General features: G+C 38.8%; 1 protein-coding gene across 1 annotated transcript; it reads right to left on the bottom strand.

The window, feature by feature from the left end:
* Positions 1 to 992: 992 nt before the first annotated feature.
* KRT23 (keratin 23) lies at positions 993 to 16,570 on the bottom strand. The gene is made up of 8 exons (XM_026654785.1): positions 16,154 to 16,570; positions 12,261 to 12,343; positions 10,551 to 10,707; positions 6,910 to 7,071; positions 6,679 to 6,804; positions 3,869 to 4,089; positions 2,504 to 2,535; positions 993 to 1,096 (listed from the first exon to the last, which is right to left on the bottom strand). The coding sequence occupies exons 1-8, from the start codon at positions 16,568 to 16,570 to the stop codon at positions 993 to 995; spliced, it is 1,302 nt and encodes a 433-aa protein (XP_026510570.1).
* Between the last annotated feature and the right edge of the window lie 4,904 nt (positions 16,571 to 21,474).

Here is a 21,474-nt window from a genome sequence, read left to right as displayed (position 1 = left end):
TTCTTATACAGCACTCATCAACATGGGATATGAGCTTCTGTTAGGAAGGCAAACAGTCAAGTGATGGGTTGGATTAATCAGATCACAGAGAAAATTTGGGAATTCAAAGATGGAGGCTGAAGGATGTATCTGGACAAACTCACTCTAAACTATAGATGAAAAAGAGGAATTTAATTATATGGACTGATGGAAGGAGGGTTTTACAGGCAGATTTCTCTACAGTTGATCTTCAAGAGAAAACACACATTTCCAGAATGGGCATTTCATTAAAATATACTTTAAAATAATGCTAAAAGTAATATATTTAAAACCTGACATTTAAAAAGTTGTACACAGGAAATGCCTAATGTACCTTGTTTATATACTTGGCAAGTGTAGGATTTTGTGCACAGCGTCAACCCTTTTCTTTGATTATTATGATGATTGATGATGATGTTACCATCCAGCTTCACACTTGCCCAAGACACACGAGGTTTTCAGGCCTCTTGGATCTGCCACCCTCTAGTTTTTTAATGTAAAAAAACAACTACCAGCGAAAGTATTTGAATAGAGTTTATTACAGACAATGAGATTTATTGTAAAAGATAAAAGGTAATTGAGACTGACAGCGAAGGTGGAAAATTATTAAATACACATTCAGTTACAGTCAGTTTGGAAAACAATATGTCAATTATAGAAGGAGGTTCGCATACTCATGGCCCTGGTGAGAAATGCATACCACATTCAGTACCAACATTCCCGAGTCATTTTCATTACCTAGCTTTTCTTCCATGTCTTGATGGGAAAAGAATTTTTCTTTAAAAAAAGATAATACCATCTAGCTCTTATATAACACTTTTCATCTGTGGATCTCATAGTGCTTTACAAAAAGAAGGTAAGTATTATTATGCTGATTTTCCACAGAGAGAAACTGAAGCACAGAGCATGAAAGATTTGCCCCAAGGCCACATATTAGGCCATTGGTAGAGTCAGGGCCTAGTATGTGCCTTGCTTCACATCTGCTGGTCGATTTCATTTATGGTGGAGGACACCACCTGCCCATTCACACTGTCCTGCGTGATTGTTTTGAGCTTTTGACTGGTCATTCCAGCATGTTCTGAAGGGAAGTAAATAAGAGATTTATTAGGCACGAGGAGTATTGAAAAGAAACCAAGCAGGGGAAAGTTTGCTTTTGTACATAGTTTATGGGCTAGATCCACAGATATGGTAAATTGTCATAGTTCTCTTGAAGTAATTGGAGCTATTCTGATTTATATCCGCTGAAAATTTAATGCTATATGTTCATTGGCCCTGACCTGACATAGCCATGAAGAGATTTTCTGGGGTAGTATAGTTCATAAATAGGTTTATGGTACGTCATGTGAATGGTGAAATGTTTCTGTTTGAGCTGCCAGTCAAAAGCTTTGTATGTTTCACCTTTGGCTTGACATGGCAACATTCTTATGCTGTATGTTTAAATTGGTATTGAAGCAGGGTACAAACTGATTTCCAGTCTCTAATGCCAGGTTCTAACCCTGCTAGGGCTAAATTGTCAGCTGTAGCTTCCAGTTTTTCACTGTCACTTTGTGGGCACAGCTATTTGCTCTTGCAAAAATTAGTATGCCCCTTTTATGCAAAACAAACACAACCACTCGGTGCTTGCATATTAAGTTTTGGGCACCAATTCACAAAGGCAGATTTTTTCCATACGCAGAATGGAGTGATGATAGACACATCCAGATAGTTCACCTTTAGGTTATCACATAAATAAAGATACTTGCCCACGTCTCTAGTCAAAGTGTCTTAATGTGTCTAAAAGAAATATGTGAAAAAGACAAAATTTTGTCTATAGATATGTGAGACAGCACTGACTTGCAGCTGGCACAAACAGCCCAAACTTACTGGCTCAGCCAAAGGGGATGCTACTTTTTAGCTTGCCTTGTGGAGCTGCTGTTCCTCTTATGGACCATGAGGGCCTGAGCTAGAGTCTTAGCTGTGGATGATGTATTTCAGTAACTGGGGAAGTCTGTACCAAGAAATGGCTACAAGCTGGTGGACACGGCAGCATACACTGAGGATGTGTCTATGCTGCAACAGAAAGGTGTGATTGCAGCTCAGGTAGACTTACCCATGCTATCTCTAATCTAGCTAGGACAGCTAAAAATAACAGTGACTCTGCAGCAGGACTGGTTTCATTGCGAGCTCTTACAAGTGCACCCCATCCACTTGGGTATGTATTCATATTCCTAGCCCACATCTAGCTTCACTATTATTTTTAGCTGGGCTAGTTAGATTAAAGATAGTACAGGTATGCCTACCTGAGCTGTAATCACACCTTCTATTGCAGTGTAGTCAAACGGAGTGAAATTCACCCCTGCATAAGACATATATGCACCAGTTAAACCATATCAAAATGTGGCTTAAGTGGGACTTAAGTTGTGCATAAGCTTTCCATAGGAATAAAATTCACCCATCGTGAATGTGATTAGTATTTACTCTAGAGAACAAAACAAGGAGTTTTTACCTTTAGTGCTTGATTCAAAGTTTTTTGTTATTCTGTAAAGATAATAAAACGAAGGTAAAATAAATGAATATTCTCAGTTCAAGTATCCATTCATATATCCATCAATGGTATTTCTAATGTGAACATCATGCAAATATCTAAAGGGCAAAACCAAAAACTGACCACATGTATTTTTACCATGAGGGATTTTGCTCTTCATTACTCTTGGGTCCAGCCATTTCTACTTTGAATGCTCTCCTTTGTTTTTTACTGTTGTTGCTTTTGAGGAAAAGTGTATCTTTCATCATGTCCTATAAATGGTTAGTGTTGGGCCCATTGTGGTTTCTGATAAGGAGTTCAATATTTAGGAGGAGAGTGCTCTCTGGGAGTTTCAGCAGCAGAGCTGTAAATTACTACTAATTACTAATAATCTTCCTCCATCTGGTTTGTTAATTCCCAGGTCTCATGTGTTTGAAGCAAGTTGTGAATTTTAATTGACAGAACAAAGAACTGTGAGCTAAGAGGTTTCCGAATGCAGAGATTCATAGAGTCAAAGAGTGGATAGACTAGATAATTCATTAGTGAGGGGCAAAACTTCAGAGATGCAGTATGGAGGCAATTGTGAATTTGGACGATTATCCAAAGCCTATCCAAACATCTCTCCATTCTTCTTTTTAGACAGCAAATTGGGCTGGAAATAAAAAAATAACTAAGCGTTTTAGTGAAATATCCATCTTTTCCTGAGTCCAACTGAATCACACACAGTGTAAGAACATAGTAACAATTTTGTTTTAGATAAATTTTAGTTAAATTTATAAATATATATAAACATAAACAAATTAACTAAATTATCACAGCCCCGAAGAATCTAGCCTAGGTGTTACACAGTACGTAGCACATTCCATTATAAGACTTTGAGATGCTTCAGTTAGTACAGGGTGAATTCTAGCTTTGTGTAATGCATTTCTCTTGTCTGTGTCTTGATTTCCTTACCTATAAAATAGAGTTATTTAAATGTACTTTCCTTACATGGGTATTGTGAATTTATTTTTTTTATATATTTCTAAAGTTCTCTGAGAGCCTTGGATGAAAGTTACTATACAAATACAAAATATTATAATAATTCAAGTATCCCAATTACTAGACACAAGAGCAATACATTCAGATATTTGTTAAATAAATGTAGTTAATCAAAATAATATCGATGCAAGTTTCACTGTGCAGTAAGTGTCTCATGGATTTTATTATGGTCCATACACATAAAAATACCAATGTTTACTACCATCTTCATGGTGCCCACAAATACTGATTAAACATAAATAAATAAGTTACATAAACATAAGGACTCCCCTTTCCTCTACCCAAATTAGGCTAGCTTTGTCTTACCCATCAGCAGTTCCCTCCAGGAGCTGACGATAAGTGGAAATCTCCTTTTCCAGGCGGGTTTTGATCCCAAGGAGGATCTTATACTGATTGTTCTGGCACTTGATGTCTTGGCGGAGTTGACTCAGCTCTTCCTCGCAGTTAGAGATGGATTGTTGTATATTCTGGAGCTGAAATGTATAGTGAGCCTGGGTCTCGGCCAAGGTATCTTTGAGGGCATATTTCTGAAAGAGCAGAAAATACTAGTATCATTATTTATGAGGTGGCTACAGTGTATACTGTACAAAAATACCAGAAGGCATGGTCCCTAACTGGAAGAGCTTCCAAATGTAAGGCTCTAGTCCTTCAAACATTTAAGTTACATGCATGATTACTCATGTAAGTAATTCCATTGAAATCAGTAGGATTACTCACATGAATAAAGTTTTGTATGTGCATAATTGCAGGAATGGAGCCTAAATCATCCCATCCCTGTTCTCCATGCTCAAAGGGTAACCGAGTCAGTCTTTAAGGAAATCTTGGAACGGCCTTTTGATCCCACCTGACTTGAACTCTGACAATCTCCATAATTATGCACAATCCTCACAAAAAGGTACAAAAATGAATTTTCGCATTGTTGACTAATATATGCTGGCTAGCATATCTATCTATCTATCTATCTATCTATCTATCTATCTATCTATCTATCTATCTATTAAACAACAATAAAATTAAGCACAAATATTGTAATAGTGATACACCCTAAACTGGCCTATACAATAATCCTGTTACCATAGTCTAAGTATACCATAACTCTTGGCGTTTGATTAGGTAGGCAGTTGGCACAAACAGAAAGGAAACTTGCAAAATCAAGGTATATTTGTTCTCTGTCTTAGTACATGCTAGGGAAGTACCTTCATGGACCAGTACCTGGAATGCTAGTAGCCAAAAAAAAAAAGATAAGGAAGGGACAGAACAAGAAGTTAGCGAACTGAGACAAACTGATGGATTGGATTTTAGTGATCTGTAAAGAGATGTGTAACTTGTAAAATCATCATATAAATGATACCAGCTGAAAAGTGTAAAGTGGAGAGCACACCATCTATGTAAGATGAATGTAACATCGCTACATAGGATGGCTCTTTGGAGCTGGGTATCATGTAGAACAGGGGTAGGCAACCTATGGCACGTGTGCCGAAGACGGCACGCGAGCTGATTTTCAGTGGCACACTGCCCGGGTCCTGGCCAACAGTCCGGGGGGCTCTGCATTTTAATTTAATTTTAAATGAAGCTTCTTAAACATTTTAAAAACCTTATTTACTTTACATACAACAATTGTTTAGTTATATATTATAGACTTATAGAAAGAGACTTTCTAAAAACGTTAAAATGTATTACTGGCACACGAAACCTTAAATTAGAGTGAATAAATGAAGACTCGGCACACCACTTCTGAAAGGTTGCCGACCCCTGATATAGAACCTTTTTCCTGTACATATTAATAAACCCAACTGACATTGGTTATTTGGTCTCTAGAGTATATTTCATAATAAATCAAAGTCTGGTCAAACAATTGATTATTCTATTTCTCAACAGCAGTAATGTAGTAATAATACTTAGCACTTTTCTGGCCTGATTCACCACTGTGGTGCTTCACTTTTACAACAATATAGCTCCTGTTTTAAACAGAATTACACTGGCATAAAACTGCATTCATACTGTGATCAATCAGGCCCTTCTCAGACATTAGCTATCATAATCAATCTGAAATTGGTATCCACAAGGACTAAGTAAACATAAATAAATCTCAAGTTAAATTTTAGAAATATTTCCTCTTTCTGGATATAACTTTTTAATATGATCTTCAGAGGTCACATTTCTTTTTTCTTAATAACCTCTGCAAAAGTTATTAACATAACATTGACATATCCAGAATTTTTTTTAGAAAGGTGAAATGTTAAGGTTATATTTGCAGCTCAATTATGATAATTCCTCTATGACTCTCTTTGTTTTTACAATGGTCTAAAATGAAAAGGAAACAATAGGTTGACACCAAATGTGCATTTTATGATGTAATTAACTTTTTCTAAATTTAAAGATTATATCTGGGGTGTTAGCAAATCACAAAGGGTACTTTTTGATTAATTTAAAAAAGGGAGGCAAATATACATGTTACTATACAATGGCATATCAGAATTTTTCTAACCTTAGATTACTGACTTTGGAAGTTACGGATTTCCTCTCTCTGGAGTTGCAAAATACACTTTTATATTTTGTAAATGAGACATTTCTTCGAGCATTTTGTCAGTTTTCCTCTTATTATACAGTGTTACTCCAAGCTCTCCATGTCATGGACACAGGAACTTTAATCTCTGGGAAATCTGAGGAATTCTTAAGATTTTCAGCCAATATTTTTCCTAGTGTGTGTGACTGTTGGTAGTAGGATTTCACATATCATATTATGATTTTCCAAACCTGACATTTGGACCACTAGGCAAACTCCTCAGCCTTTCCCCTTCCCCCACTGGAGCACCTTACTGGCTGGCTTCCAGGTCATCTCACTCATTTCCTCCTGTTTCCTCCATGTGCAGTCACAAGAAGGGAAGTATCTAATGAATTTTCTACATGGTGGCGGTATAACAGCCTTCTTTGCAAGTGTCCATGAGTTTAAATATAGACAAAAAGGGTCAAATTCTGCTTTCATTTATATATAACTCCACGGAAGTCAATGTAGTTCATGAGTGTGAATGAGGGCAGAATTTGGATGAACGTATGTGTTCCTGGAGAACTTACTGGATAAAAAGTAACCTGCCATTGATTTCCCCAGAAGATACCTTGCTAAATTGTGCCTGCAACTCAATCTCCAAGGCCTGAAAAGTCCGCCTCAGGTTCTTGATTTCACTTTCATTGTTCTGTATTTCTTCTGGACTGATATTTGCCGCAGGGGACACAGTTGCAGTCTGTGGAGCAAAAGTAATTGAAAAGTTGACTGATACTGGTCAATCTTTTATGCAAATAGGCCTCTGTGAAATCAGCAGAGGAAGTTTGATGTACTCCTTTGTTACCTGCTCTTTGTACCAGATCTCTAGGCCTTGGTGGTTCTTTTCAATAATGGCTTCATAATCCTTTCTTATCCCTGCTAAAATCTTGGCCAAATCTTCTTTCGGCACTGCATTCACTTGCACATTGACCTTGAAATCCTTTGATGAATGATGCTCCCCCATATCCTATTCATATTAGCAGAGAAGAGAAAATAAGTAGACACATTTATGAAAATGATGACAAAGAATTTCCCATTCTCACCTTGTCCCCTTCGTTCCTATTTTCAGTAAGTAGCACAAAAAGACTAGTCTCATTATAGTGAATTAATTGTTATACACACAGTTAACAACTGCTTATCTCACACTAGTTTGACCTGGATAATCTTAAAACACACTGTGATTTAATTTAAAAAGAGCAATCTATTTAAATTATTTTTAAAAAAAGATTATTACTTTACACTTCCTGCAGAAAGACTCTCACCTACCTATGCTTTGTGGTCTCTTAACTTCTTAGTAAAAGCTTGTATTTTCATACCACTTCTCTGTTCAGCCAGGAAAGTGCACTGCCTGCACTGACTCTTCATTTATAATAAGGGAACACACACATATCTGGGTTTTAGCATTTACTCATCTGACTGTTTATTTCAGATTCCAGACCCAACATTTTGGAACACTATTTTATCATATGACAATGTGAGTAAATTACTGTGCAGAATCAGCTGCAACAAAGACAATCATGGAAGCTCCCAAACCATTAGGGAGTTCCGACTGGCTGGAAAGGAAGTTGATTTTATTCCTATTGCAAAATTCCATAATGGAAGAGTTCACTTCCTAAAAATGTACGTGATTTTTGTTTGTCTACAGCACAATATATATTTAATCTGCAAAATATACTACAAGCCATCAGGGCAGGTGTGGAACCCTCTATGTAGATGCCAGATCCAATCAGTTTTACCCAGGGCCGGCTCTAGGCACCAGCCAAACAAGCTGGTGCTTGGGGCAGCACATTTTTAGGGGCGGCATGGCCGGCGCCAGAATGCCGCCCCTAAAAATGTGCCGCGGGCCGCCCTAGCTCACCTCCGCTGCTGCTGCCTGGGAGGGAGGGGGAGATCCCGAGCGGCCGCGGCGTGCGAAACAGCTGTTTCGCGCGCCGCTGCTCCCCCTCCCTCTCAGACTTGAGAGCCTGGGAGGGAGGGGGAGGAGCGGCGCCCGCGCCGCGGCCGCTCGGAGTCTCCCCCTTCCTCCCAGGCTCTCAAATCTGGGAGGGCGGGGGAGATCCCGAGCGGCCGTTTCGTGCGCCGCTGCTCCCCCTCCCTCTCAGACTTGAGAGCCTGGGGGAAGGGGCGGAGTTGGGGCGGGGCGGGGCGGGGGGGGGGCGGCCAAAATTGTTTTTGCCTTGGGCGGCAAAAATTCTAGAGCCGGCCCTGGTTTTATCTCACTAGTCTCACACCCATACCAGTCAAAAGATTAAACTCTTATAAGGGCTGCCTCATTCCAACCTACAACCCCCTCCCCCACTTTCTTGCTTTGTAGACATACTTAACAAAGAACCTAGGGCTGGAAGTATGCCTCCATAGGCAAGCTGTTCTTTCTGATATCTATATACCAATACTTTTGAGCTCTGGTTATCCCCACTCGGTTGCTGGGCTTCTGTTCACCAGAGACTGGTGCAGACAATCTGCAAGCCCTATTGACTGCTCTTTTTAAAATTAATATTCTGTTGGTGAAAGATGTTCTACTGACGATCCTGGAGACTGAAGTCCTCTATATCCACAAAACAGGTACAGCATGGACAAGAGCAGTGCAAAGCAACTTCCCCCAGGTCATCCACTAACATGACTCCATGACATGACTTTAAACTGGAAAGACCACCTCTTGGGTGATAAAATAGTTTGTTCTCCACTTGAGATGAATGATTTTCCAGATAAATTCAGTTGTTCTTATGGGTCTGCAAATTAGTCTGGCCACAATAAGAGCCAGTATATATCTTTATCTAAAATGTGACTCAAACCAGTGCTCAAAACTTTTTTGGGAGGTTCAGTAAAGTTTGATTAAATATTGTGGGTAGGTAATGTCATGGTGTATCTGACGTGGCCAAAACCAGCAGCCTGCTTCTGCTCCTGATGACTTCAGTGCATGTAGGACTGGGTCAGAGAACTCAACAAAAAACGCAAAAAAACTTGTTTTCATACTATTTCTAGAAGCAAGACACTTGAAAGAAGTATTGCCACATTTGGATGTTTATCTGAATGGAACTTGAAACCATCCAGATTCATTCAACTCTAATTATAATTTCACCTTTCAGAGCATACATAGTATTTATGAAACTATAGCCAAGTTTACAGGAGAAGATTATAAAAATTCAGTGTAATTACTAGAGGAGCAGTCAAATTAAAACATATAATTACTGTGTAAACAACATAATTATAAGTCAAACAGGTTTGGTAAAATTCTCTTCAATGTAGCATAATCTCATGTTTTAAATACCATTTCCAAAAGCGCCCCCAGAAGCAACACTCCAAGATATGATACTACAGCATTTGAAATGCAGATTAACTGGACATAGTAACGTCCTTCTTGGTTGTCCTGCTTCCAAAAATTGCTATAATATAGCTTATTAATATTTCTGGGTACACAAGTGAGTCAGTCAGTGGAAGTCTGATCTTTTACCATCTTCCCTTTGGATTTCTGTTCCACTTTTTAAAAGATGATGATCACTGAGCAGGATACTTGGTACCTAGGTACTACAATGGATAACAACTAAGGACAACAATACAGCAATCAGCATGAAAATGTCATGTTGTCAAGCAGTGGCACAGTGCTGTGTGGAGGTAGCAACATATACCGCACAACAACAAAGTGAGAATTCAGAGTAGTAAGGTTTAATTGTCAAGGCTTAAGTACACTAAGTACTGTCTATTTAGCTATGTTTAGAGCTTTGGAAAAGTAATTAGTTTTTACTTTGGAGGGATTTGTGCAAACATTTTCTTCAATTTTGATCTGTCTGTATTCATTCTTGCCCAAGTCTCTTTCAAACTTTAATTCTGAACTTTGGGTTCAGATGAAACCAAAATCTCAAAGCAAACCTCAGAACTGACATATCCAGAGTATGAGGGTAAATCTGGGGGCGAACACACCAGTAACAATCATTTCATACCTTAGGAAACACAATATATAATCCGAATAATTTCACCACATTGCTAGTATCTGCTTTGCTGATCATAAACATGAATGATGCTGTATCAGCTAATGATAATAATTATCTCAGTGGTTTTCATTTGCAATCACTGCACAAATATTATCTAATTATTTCTCACACTATTCCTGTAAGATAGGCACGTTTTATTATCTTTGTTTTACAGGTGGGGTAAATGAGAGGCAAACGGGCAAAATGAACTTTCCAAGGACATACAGTGAGTTATTGTCATATCTGGGATTAGAATTAAAGAGGTCCAATCCTAATCCACTAGATCATGTATAATGCAAACTGTGGGTTGGACTAAACTCTCATTGAAGTCAATGGAAAGACTCTCATTGACTTCAGTAGGAGCACAAGTGGGCCTTGAATTATCTGCCTCATTTATAGGATGTAGATATTACACAAACTGCTCCATTCATTAGCAAAACTGTATTAGTTAGGATTTTAGGGTCTAGATTTCTCCTACCTTCTCATGGTCTTTCTTCCTGAGGATCTGCTCTTCCTGGATGCCTTCAATCTCCATTTCCAGATCTGTCGTGACAATGGTCAGGTTGTCAAGTTCCTGACGCAGGTTCTCAACACTGATTTGCATTCCCTGCCTGAGAGACTGCTCCGCCTCATATCTTTACCAGGAAAAAGGAGGCAAAACATGCATGCTGAGAACAGGTGAATGCATGAGTTCTCGATGAATAGCGTCAAAGAAAAGCAAATGCTCGGGCAAATCACAAGAAAGTCGGCTCTTTTAAAAACATATTCTTTGCTATTTCTTAGAGATCCTTTAAAATGAAATGTCACCATACCACTCCCATATATGATAAAGGGAAATGAACAAGATAGCAGTTTCTTAATTTTCTTGTTTATGACTAGCACAGCTCTAGAAATAGGGGTTTCAAAACTAAAAAAAAATTGCTATAAGGGATTTTAAAACAGCAGCTAGAATTTAATGTCTCCTGCAGTTTGCCCCAGAGTGATTGCCATACAAGCCAGGTGAAATCACTGTGTGTAAAAATTGCTTAAAAACTAGCTAGTAATATCCTTTAAAACTCTTCAAGTTAGCCACATTTAGGAAGTTGACACCTCCTGGGCAAAAAAACCCCAGACAAAAACAACACTTGAAACTGGTACTGCAGTTACTTTCAGTTCTGAAACGGCCTTTGATTCTCTGATTGCTCCCCAATCTCAAATATAAGAGAAACCAAAATCTCTTCCTTGCTATAATTTTTGTGGGGTCAACTAATGTTTCCTCCAACTAATTCACCAGACTCTCTTCAGAATGCGATAATCACACAGAAATCCTATACAGAACAACATTCCCTTCCATTTAAGAAGCTTCACAGTTCCAATTTTTAGTGGTTCTGTTCAACGAAATATCTTGGTAACCAGTAATGAAGTGAAAGGAAGCACAGAGAATGTATGGGATAGTGACTTGGGGTTTTGAGTCTTAAAAGAAAAAAGTCATTTAAAAAAAATATTGCCTTACAGTGCTAGGCCACTTAAGTGACTGAGCGTCTTTTGGTGAATGGAGGAGTCTGTTCAGGGTCCATCAGGAACTAGCCTACAATAACGTAAATTCCCCTCATGTGCATACACTTGCCTGGAAGTTTCCAATTCAAATTAAACCATTCAGGTTTCTTAGACTTTCCTGAAAAAAGTCTCTTAATACTATGTATTGCCCACTGAGATGGCACCCTAGTGGTTCATCAGGAACTGATTCAGTTACTGTGGCAACCCCACTGTGGAGACCAGCAAAAGGGAGTGAGGGAGAGGGGCATGCTCGGGGTTCAGGAAGAATGAACTGAAGATCACAGGAGACAGAATAATTTGGTTGAATTGGGGGAGAGGATGAGGTGCAGACCAGAGTTAATTTATATTCAGCCTTACCGTCTATACATACTTTTTGTGATAAGAATTAAACACCTGCAGTAAAACTTGTTCTTCAGGCCCTGATCTACGATTCATAAACAGAGTCAATCGTGATTGTTCAGCAATCATTTATAATTTTAACATTAAGTTCTCATTCTTCTCTCTATTCTTTTTGCTTTACATTCATTTTATTGATCAGATGTCACCAAAGAACTTCACCAGAAACAAGTTTTATTATATTATCATGGACAAAGCCTGGATTTATTTCCTTTCACCCTTCTTACAAATATGAAGAAGCCAAGAAAGAACTTACTTGAGACTCAAATCTTCAGATGCTATTTTAGCATTATCAATATGCAGAAAAATACTGGCATTGGTGATCTTGCCATCCTCAATCTGTAAACCACAGATAGAGAGTTAAGTTCCCACAGATATGCCATATAGTGGATGTCTTTCGCTATTCTGCCATTCCTATTGTTTGAAGTGTGAATGGATTTAGAGTAAAATTTTCAAATGCACCTTAGTGACTTGGGCCCAGATCCTCAAAGGTATTTAGATGTATGTAACTCCTTAGGAACCTAAGCCCCACTCTCAAAAGTGACCTAGGTGTTTAGGAACCTAAGTCTCACTAAATGTCATCTCTTGCCCTTGTTAAAACTACCAGCAATGTGAAATTAGTTAGTGACAATTCCAGTGGTGGCTTTTGTGATGTGGAAGCCTGCTCTAAAGGAACAGAAGTAAGTAAGAGCACTAGCTCATTTTACAGAAGATACTGGGCAACCCATCAAAAGGTAATGGCTTTCAGTCTCCACCAACCTGGGGTAGGTTTGAATGTGAATGTCAAAGGCTCAGTATTCCATTCCAAATCCTTAAAAGCAATCCAGTTCTCTCCAAACCATTAATTTAATATGTAATTAGCATGAACTAAGAACTGTGACATATCAAGTCTTTTACTAATTAAGGGGGAGGAGGAGAAAAGAGGTAATCACAGGGAAATTTCTCACTTCAGCCTTCGCTAAACACTTAGATGGCAATAAAAGGTGAAAATATTCGTAAAATCAGAAATATCTTTATCCAGTGGTTTTTCAAATAAAACTTTCTGCACCTAGTCAGCAAGAAACCAGGAAAAATAAAACATGACAAGAATATCTTGAAGTGCTCCAAGTTGACTTTTGAATGGAAAAATCAAGGTGTCCTTGGAATGCATTAATCAATCAATAATACAGAATACACAGCACATTCCTGGCCACAGCACATTTCATGTTTTGCCCTAAGACATAATGAAGGCCAGCTGAGAAGTACAATAATATCCTAAATGTTTGGCAGCCTGGGGTTTGTTATTGCTGGCAGGGAAAAGAAATAAAGATAATAATTGACCCCATTTCCTGAGCATTATAGAATATACTGTGGAAGAGCATAATGAAAGCTGCATTAGTGTCTTGAGTTCTGTAACCGTTTTATAATATAGCAAATCAACAATAAAAATAATGACATTGTAAGGGCCTTAGTGTAAAAGAGACTCTGTCCATGGCATCTAAAAGGCAAAGAAGTGAAGGACTTAATCTGAAATATACTAAGTAGGACTGACTGTCACTGCACTGTGGACAGCTGAAGAATGCCAATTAGAATGCTAGTTGCTGCTGATTTTGGAATGTGGACATCTATCTGCTTAGAACTAGAATGAGCCTTTCAATTTGTTTTACATGACCAAAAAACCGCTATAATTTAACAACCTTCCATCCCTAATGCCAACACTAAACCCTATTGTTTGAGGCTGTAAAGGTAGATTTAACAAAGCACTAGATAATATGCTGAAAGGCCTGTATCATTTGTACCATATGCACTGAGGTGGGAGCTGTTAGCTTAGGAAACTGCAAATGCCAGGTTTTATTGTAAGGAGGGATCTTGATTTTGAAGAGCTAAAATAGCAGTAAAGTCCTCAACTGTGAGGCATGGTCAGGCAGTAAATATTTGCAAGCTGTAGTCTAATACCATAACCATTTTACTGCTCTGTGGATGGATGGTGGATATTCATACAAGCTCTTTTTGGACATATTCCATATTCAATCAGAAAATATGGGCACTTTGACTAATACATGATTAATTCATTATGATTAATAAATATTTATTTCATTGTCATTCACAATGGTGGCAATGATGAGGTTAGCTGGAGTTCCTTCCAAAATAAATGAAAATTCTGGATTAAAGCTGTCCGAGGTGCCCACTGTAAATAGCCATCTGATATCCCACCTCCTCGATGAATGGTATATAACATAATACATACTAATAAAATAATACACACTTGGTCTAAGAGGCTTGATGCTAGTAACTACTGGATAACCCACCTTACCTGTGAATGGTAGATACAAGAGTTATATTGGTGGTACAGTGCTTCCCTCACTTAGAGCTTTATCCTGATCAATCCTATGATTTGGGTCTTTTCATCTTTCTGAATCTCTCTTTCTTTCTTAAGAAAGGTTCTGGCATGGGTGAATTCTGTAGGTCTGGATTTCCCCCCTGAATCAGAACTTCTCTGGGCTCTCATACAAGATGTGAGAAAATCTGTTTAGCTGGAGACCAAGTATTTATCTCTGGTTTAGAGATTTTTTTTTCTTTTAAAATGAATTCACTGCTGAACTGACAGGCCTGGAGACTGATGACCTGTTTTTATCCTCAGAGCAGGCCAAGGCAGCAGCAGAACTAGCTTTCCTTATGCATTGCCTGGGGCCAGTGTCCCTCATCTTCTGCCTGAAGGGAACACCTTTAGCTGTCAGAAGGAAGTTTTATCCATGTTGATTCAATCCCAGGCCTCCCTACCGTAAGTCAGCAAAGGTGCCAGTTAATGCCAATGTCCAGATATCTCTGGAAAAAAGTTCTCAAGGTCATAAGAAATCCTAAACAGCCCCATTCCAACAAAAAGTGCCATTTAAAAACTAAAAACATAGCATTGTGGAGTAGCTTTGCTTCTTGCCTTATATGGTCATGTAAAGTTAATTGTTCTGATTAGTCACAGGATGATTACTGAGTTAATTAGATTTTATTATGTATGCAGATTAATATTATTCTTACATTTTTAGATACATGAGTTTGAAAGAAGTATTGTTGAGCGCTAATATGATATAGTGGTGGGAACCATAAATTCACTTTTTAGTTACAGTGAAAACATGCCAAAGAGTATTTGTCAGTGCTGTTTTCATAATTAGAATGGACATTTCATTTTTCTTTTTTATTTGGATATGATCATTATATGTCCCTCCTTCACCACCACAGAAATCAGTGAATGAAATACAAAGGTACCTCTAAGAATAGCCTGTGTGAATGTGTATTTCTACTCATTCCATTACAAATGTGTTGTGAGGTCTTCTATGTTTCTGGTATTTCCTGAGGCATTGCAAAACCTATCCCCTTCAAAAGTGCTATATTGGGAATGTTGGAGTGACATCATTTTTGCATGTGATTTCAGGAGTGATTTCATTACTTGGCTCTAGGTATCTTTGGTATAGCCAAAGAACTGCTGCAAGGAACTGCTAGATAGGAGGAAGAACAATTGTAGGTAATGGTTTCTATATGGCATCTGCTGACTGACTCATATTTCTAGACTACACACAAGACTTTTATGGTTTTTCGGTATAAAACCTACAAGATTTGGATTATTTGGAAGATTTGTAGTATCTTTGTCAGTGCTCTTAAGGGGCATTCATGAATGACTTTTGCAGATTTTCTGAACTTTTAACCCCCCCATTCTCCTATTTTCCACAATAGGCCAGCTCTTCCCCTCACTCCAGTAGTCCTAGGGAGTCCAATCTGCCTTTCTCCCCCTTTGAAATAAGGCAGTCTCTTCACTTTTCCTGCTTTACAAGTTTTCTTTGTGTGATTTACCACACTGGGCATTCAATGAGAACATGTTATGCAAGAAATCGCAGATCAGTCCACAACTTCAAAAGAACATTTGACAATATTTTAATTTCTATATATCACAGACATCTACAGACTCTGACACCTCTCTTTCCTTCCACCCTTTCCTATCCCTCTCCGCCTCCTTGAGTGCACAATGGACTTTTATGCACAGCTCTGGTAACCACTTTCATTAATGTTTCTAATATTTTATTTATGCTTCTGTAAAGTAGGGCTGTCAGCCTGAAGGAGTACCCAGATTTTACAGAGGGGGGATGCAGAATGGCATAGCCAAATGCAGCTCTGACTTACCTGTCCTTGCATGTCAGTGATGTTTTGCTCATATTGGTTGAAGTCACGCTTCTTTTCATGAGACCTCTTCTTGTGCCACTCCAAGATACAGCTTTCCAGCTGAACATTAGCTGCTTCCAGAGAACGTACCTTCTCCAGATAAGCAGCCAAACGGTCATTCAGGTTTTGCATGGTCTGTTTCTCATTCCCGCCTAGAAAGATGCTATCCCCATGGCTCTTGCCAAAGGCTCCCCAAGATACCCCCACTCCAGAGGCCATCCAGAGAGGCCTGGTGGAGGAAATGGAGACAGATGTGCCAATGGCCCCTCCATGTGCACTTGAAGGTCTGTAGGAGCTTCCTAGCAGAGCCAAATCACACCCTGCACTACCCCTGTGGGATCCAGAAGAAAATTGGAAACGGCTTTGGCTGGAGTTCATGATCACATCTATTAGGGATCTAACACAACGTTTGACTTACTAGCACCGACTGAGCAGTTTCTCAACCTTCCCTAAGCTTTTTTATGCCTTTCCCTGTGGGAGTTCCCTTACATGAATGACTGTAGCAACAGGATTGTGTCATCATTAAATATGTGTTTCCTCTTGGTCAATTCTGAGCCATTTATGAGTCTGCACACACTGTTGTTATTTGGAACAACAACTGCATACCATGTTCAATTATTTTTCTTCTTTTTCCTCCTTCTTATTATTATAACAGTAAGGTGTGGCTAGCAGCAGTAGGTGTGGAGCAGGATCAGCTCTGCCTCAGGCTAATCTCATAGTAAATATGTTGTGTTTTCCTGTCTACAATGGGAAGAGCTTCTTGAATTATACAGAGTACTAAAGGTCAGAACAGGGTTGGGTTTCCCACGTTTCTTTTTAATAAACAGACCATTTGAATATATATAAATGTCAGTATTTTTATAACAAGCTTTAGAATTTTAACTGCATGTTAAACACCACTTCCTATGAAGCTGTTATGAATGCTTCAAAGAACAAAAAAGGGATAGATCCTCAAGTAATATAAATGAATGAAGCTAGGCCGGTTAACATCAGCTGGAGATCTGGCCCCGTGTTACTAACTGCTTTGCTGCTACATTCCACTTGTTCTTTCATTCTGCACGGGACCAACGGAGAAAGGCCTAATTTCCACTTAAATCGGAACCTAGTATAGCAGGTAGTGATGGGAAAATGTAAAAAGTTTGGAGTTTGAGTTTGTATAAGAGACACCCAAAAAGTCAAATGCTTCTCTGAACCTACTCAAAAATTTGCCTGGAAATCTTGTCAGAATGGGCTCTCAAGACATTCCAGTTATTTCCCAAGTCTGGATAGGCTAGAAATAGTGCAATAACAGTTTTCCCATAATTTCAGCCTGAGGTGAACCCAGAATTGCAAAGGCAGCGTGAAAATACAAAATAGTGGGGTTTGGCAGTGGCATTGAAGGGAAGGTGACCGATCATTTGACATTCAAAGAGGTTTGCTTTAGTTTGGATCCAGTTCTAGAAATGGGCAAATGTTCCGGGGGCAGAAGATTTTACTTGTTTTACAAATTGGTACATTGGTCAGCACTGGAAGTACATTTTCTTACCGAATTTGTATGTTAAGCAGCAGTAACATGGTTATAGAATATATACTAGCTGCAGTTTCAGTAGAAATGGCTTCATAAATATTGTAGGATTAAAAAATAAATTTCCCTTGTAACATTTTGGAAGCATACAGTTTGTTTTGGATGTATGTCACTAATTATTTGTGTGATTTGGAGTGATATTTATTAAGTTCTATGTGGAATTGGTTTTGGAGCCAGTAATGAACTTAGTTAAAACATTTTGGGATGTTTGCTTTTCCTTCAAAAATAGACGTTTATTTGGTGGTGTTAGTCCCTCAACACGCTTTCTGTTGTTCTAGCTGTTGCTGCGTGTCAACTTGAACCATGACAAATTTCCCAGTTTTCTTCATCTTTCCGTTTCCTTCTACTCACCATCCCGCTTAGCACGAAGCATTCTGTTCCCACAAACACCCAAAGATTCAAGAATGCTGAATGCTTTCTGATAAATTATGCTCTTTCAATATATCCAAACATTTCAAAGACAATTTTTACAATTATCACAAGTGTTTAAAAAAAAATCATATATCAGGTTCATTTGTTCCCAAATTACTCTAAATATTCCCGTTTACTACACATTAGTTTTGATGTCTTGCACTGAGAAATATATAAAACAATCAACTATTAAACTTCAACCAGGACATATAACTGACCCATTTGTTGGTACATTTTAGATAATATATTAAATTGTATAGCCAGGCAGCAGAGAAATCCATCTTTTTAAAAGCTACCCAGTGCTACTCCAGACCTGGGGCCATATGGTGGCTGATCTGATGTATGATTTATTTTAGCTGAAACATAATCTTTATCTTGTCTACAGAATGGGGTGTGAACAATACACTGGCAATTTCTGCTGCTTTTATTTCAACATTGATGAATACTGAGGCATCATGCTCTGGTAGACTCAACAAAACATGAGAAGACAGAAACTCTTGTCTTCTGTTTTAAGCTCTGCCACTGGCTTACTGCCTGATATTGGGCAAATCACATTCCTTCTTTGTGTATCAGCTTCTGCATCTATATAATAATACTTGCTTATCTCAAGTGGGTAATTTGAGAATGTAGTTTGTATTGTTTGTACACTGCTTTATGTGTATGTGTTTGAGTGTGTGTGTGTGTGGGGGGGGGGGGATTCTGTTGCCTGCATTACACAGGAGGTCAGATTAGATGATCACAGTGGTCCCTTCTGGCCTTGGAATCTCTGAATGCATGAGACCAGCTCCTCTTTGGGCAGCTTCTTTTGAATATTAATGCCTAAAAAAATAATTGGCACTGGGCTGTGTTTTAACAGATTCCCGTGTTCTTTTGCTTTTACTCTGGTATTATCCCATACATCAAAGCTACCACAGAAGTTTATTTTTTTTCCTTAAAACTGCAGACAAACTCATTGTTGATGAAACCAAAACAACAACAACACTGGCCAAGATTCTCAGAAGAGACTAGTAGTTTTGAGTGCCTCAGTTTTTGAGTGCCCTATTTTAAGGGGTCTGATTTTCAGATTGTGGATGCTCAGCACTTTCTGAATGTCAAGCCCCTCTGAGGTGTCACAAGTTGAGCACTCAACATTTGACTTCCCCCAAATCACAAGTTACTTTTGAAACCTTGGCCAATTGATTTCTGAATGATCGTATGGTGAGTTCTTTTCAACAACAAGCTGTTCAAGTTTTGCCTTAATGGAAAGAAACTATTAATAAGCATCACATTCCTCTGACATACCAAAGCATTTGCTCATCTGTATTTATGCATCTGTTCTAAGAAGAGTGTCTATTATATAACTCAGTGTTTTATCAACTAGCTTTTCAGTCTTTTCACAGGTGTATTGATACTAGAGAGAATAATGTTGTGTGGCCATAAAAATATATATAGTTGAGATCTACCTTCAAATTACTTCCTAAAGCCTTCCCCTTTATTATCTCTATGTTAATAATCACCCTCACTGTAGAACTATGAGTGAGAGAGAGGATTTAAATACAATACTCCTACTTGTCATGGTGGGCACTCTTCACTTAATTACATCCCTGCCTATCAGCACCTAGAACTGCCTCTCTTCTACTTCATTCTCAACTTTGTACTTCACACATTTATCCTTAAGAAACTATCATTACATCATTATTTTGGATGTAATCATCAATTTATCTCCATGAATCTATCATGTCTTTACTGTTTAGACTTGCTCAGGAGGATTAAAATTTCATTTCAATTTACCTAAATGTATCTTGCTTGGCAATTTCTAATCAAGCCTAAAGGAAAACAAGCCTCACTTCTCATTAGATCCTTAATAGGCTTGTAAATAATTCACGTGCTCTTGTTGAAAGGCTAGAATCACTTAAAGATTTTTCATTTGCCCTTATGAGACTCCTTTCTTGCTGTCGTTACCAGTTTAAGTAAGTTTCTTTCCTCTTTCTCTCCGTGTCTCTGTACATAATTTTACTTACAGAGCTTCACTGCTCTGCTTGTACTTTTGTCAGCTTCCTCTTCTCCAGAGGGTCCCAAACTGCAACTGGTTGATCACATAGTTCTGGTCCTCTTTATTTTCAGCTGCTAAATCTCATTAAAATAAGCTGATAGACATTAAAAAGTCTGAAAACTCCTCCGCTGCCACCATCTATTAAATAATCATATGGATGTCAATGATTACATAGATGGTGGAAGAACTCTTATGCGCCTAAGCCATGTGTTGTAAACGCAAATAGCTCCTTTGGAGCTCTGATAGCCTAGATGGGATCCCATGGGCTGTGGACACATATCTTACTTGGTATCTCCCTCACATAGACTTCCCACTCACCTCTGAGAAAAGACAGGATGAGCTGGTTTAATCTGTCCAAATATATTTATTTATGGTTGCTTTTTTGTTCTTTATTTCAGTAGAGTGCAGTAGAAGACACACAATGTGCTCCTAGCCTTAAAGTCAGAGGTTAATACAAAGAAAGATAAAGGGGCTTATAACAGAGTGCAGAGTCCCTACTTGATTGCAAGAAAGCAAGAAATTAACTCTTTGCATATCTTTGACTTTTGTTCTGATTTCTGAGCCCTCTGTGATATTTTCCTACCATTTCTGACCCTCCCAAACACCTCCCTATTATTCTTTATCCCTTGGGTGTTAAGCTAAGACATTGTGATGGGGTGCTGTACTCAGCACTGGATGGCACTGCCCTGTGGCGGTTCTGGGGATTAGCTCTGCGAGGCTGACGCTCCTTCCTGCGGTTGCCCTCTGTCTCTCTCTCCCTGTCTGCAGTCCCTTTCTTGCTCCAGGAGCTGCTGCTGCCTCGTCATGGCTCGGCCTTTCGGCCAGGTTGCTACGTGGTTTCCACTTCCAGGGGTAGTCTTTCAAAATCTCTTTCCATAAGCGGCATCAGGTGTTCCTCACATTTGCTGTCCTGATTATGTCACTCTCACAGTGACTCCATCAGTCTTCATATCCACAGCCCTTAGCAATACCACTCTGCAGTGATTGGTAGGGGAACCCAGGCCCACCTTGTACTTTAGATTCCAGTTCAGGGCCCTGTAGTGAACAGTTAAGGTCTGCATCTATACCACCTTACTGCTCTCACCTCTGGATGTCTTCCTACTGTGCTTCTCCCTTACCACAGGGAGAGGAACTGCAGGTTTCCTCGCTGCTACTTCCCCACACTATTTCCAGCCTCCTAGCTTTATAAAAGTTCTGGCTATTCCCTCACCTTCTAATTAGCTTCATCCAGCCTAAATCTCTCCTGTTTGTATCCTAACTGGTTTATTGGACCCA

The sequence above is a fragment of the Terrapene carolina genome, unplaced genomic scaffold, assembly GCF_002925995.2.
Source record: "Terrapene carolina triunguis isolate 2854851 unplaced genomic scaffold, T_m_triunguis-2.0 Scaffold193, whole genome shotgun sequence".
Taxonomy (NCBI): Eukaryota; Metazoa; Chordata; order Testudines; family Emydidae; genus Terrapene; species Terrapene triunguis.
Note: the sequence above shows the minus strand (reverse complement) of the source record. Positions and strands in the feature narration are given on the sequence as shown.

Coding starts and splice junctions, on each gene's coding strand:
- KRT23 (XM_026654785.1), bottom strand. CDS start 16,570: ATGAACTCCAGCCAAAGCCGTTTCCAATTTTCTTCTGGATCCCACAGG. Junction 10,708..12,260: donor TCTGAAGATTTGAGTCTCAA/GTAAGTTCTTTC, acceptor TTCCTGGTAAAG/ATATGAGGCGGAGCAGTCTC. Junction 1,097..2,503: donor CTTTGAATCAAGCACTAAAG/GTAAAAACTCCT, acceptor ACTTCCCTTCAG/AACATGCTGGAATGACCAGT.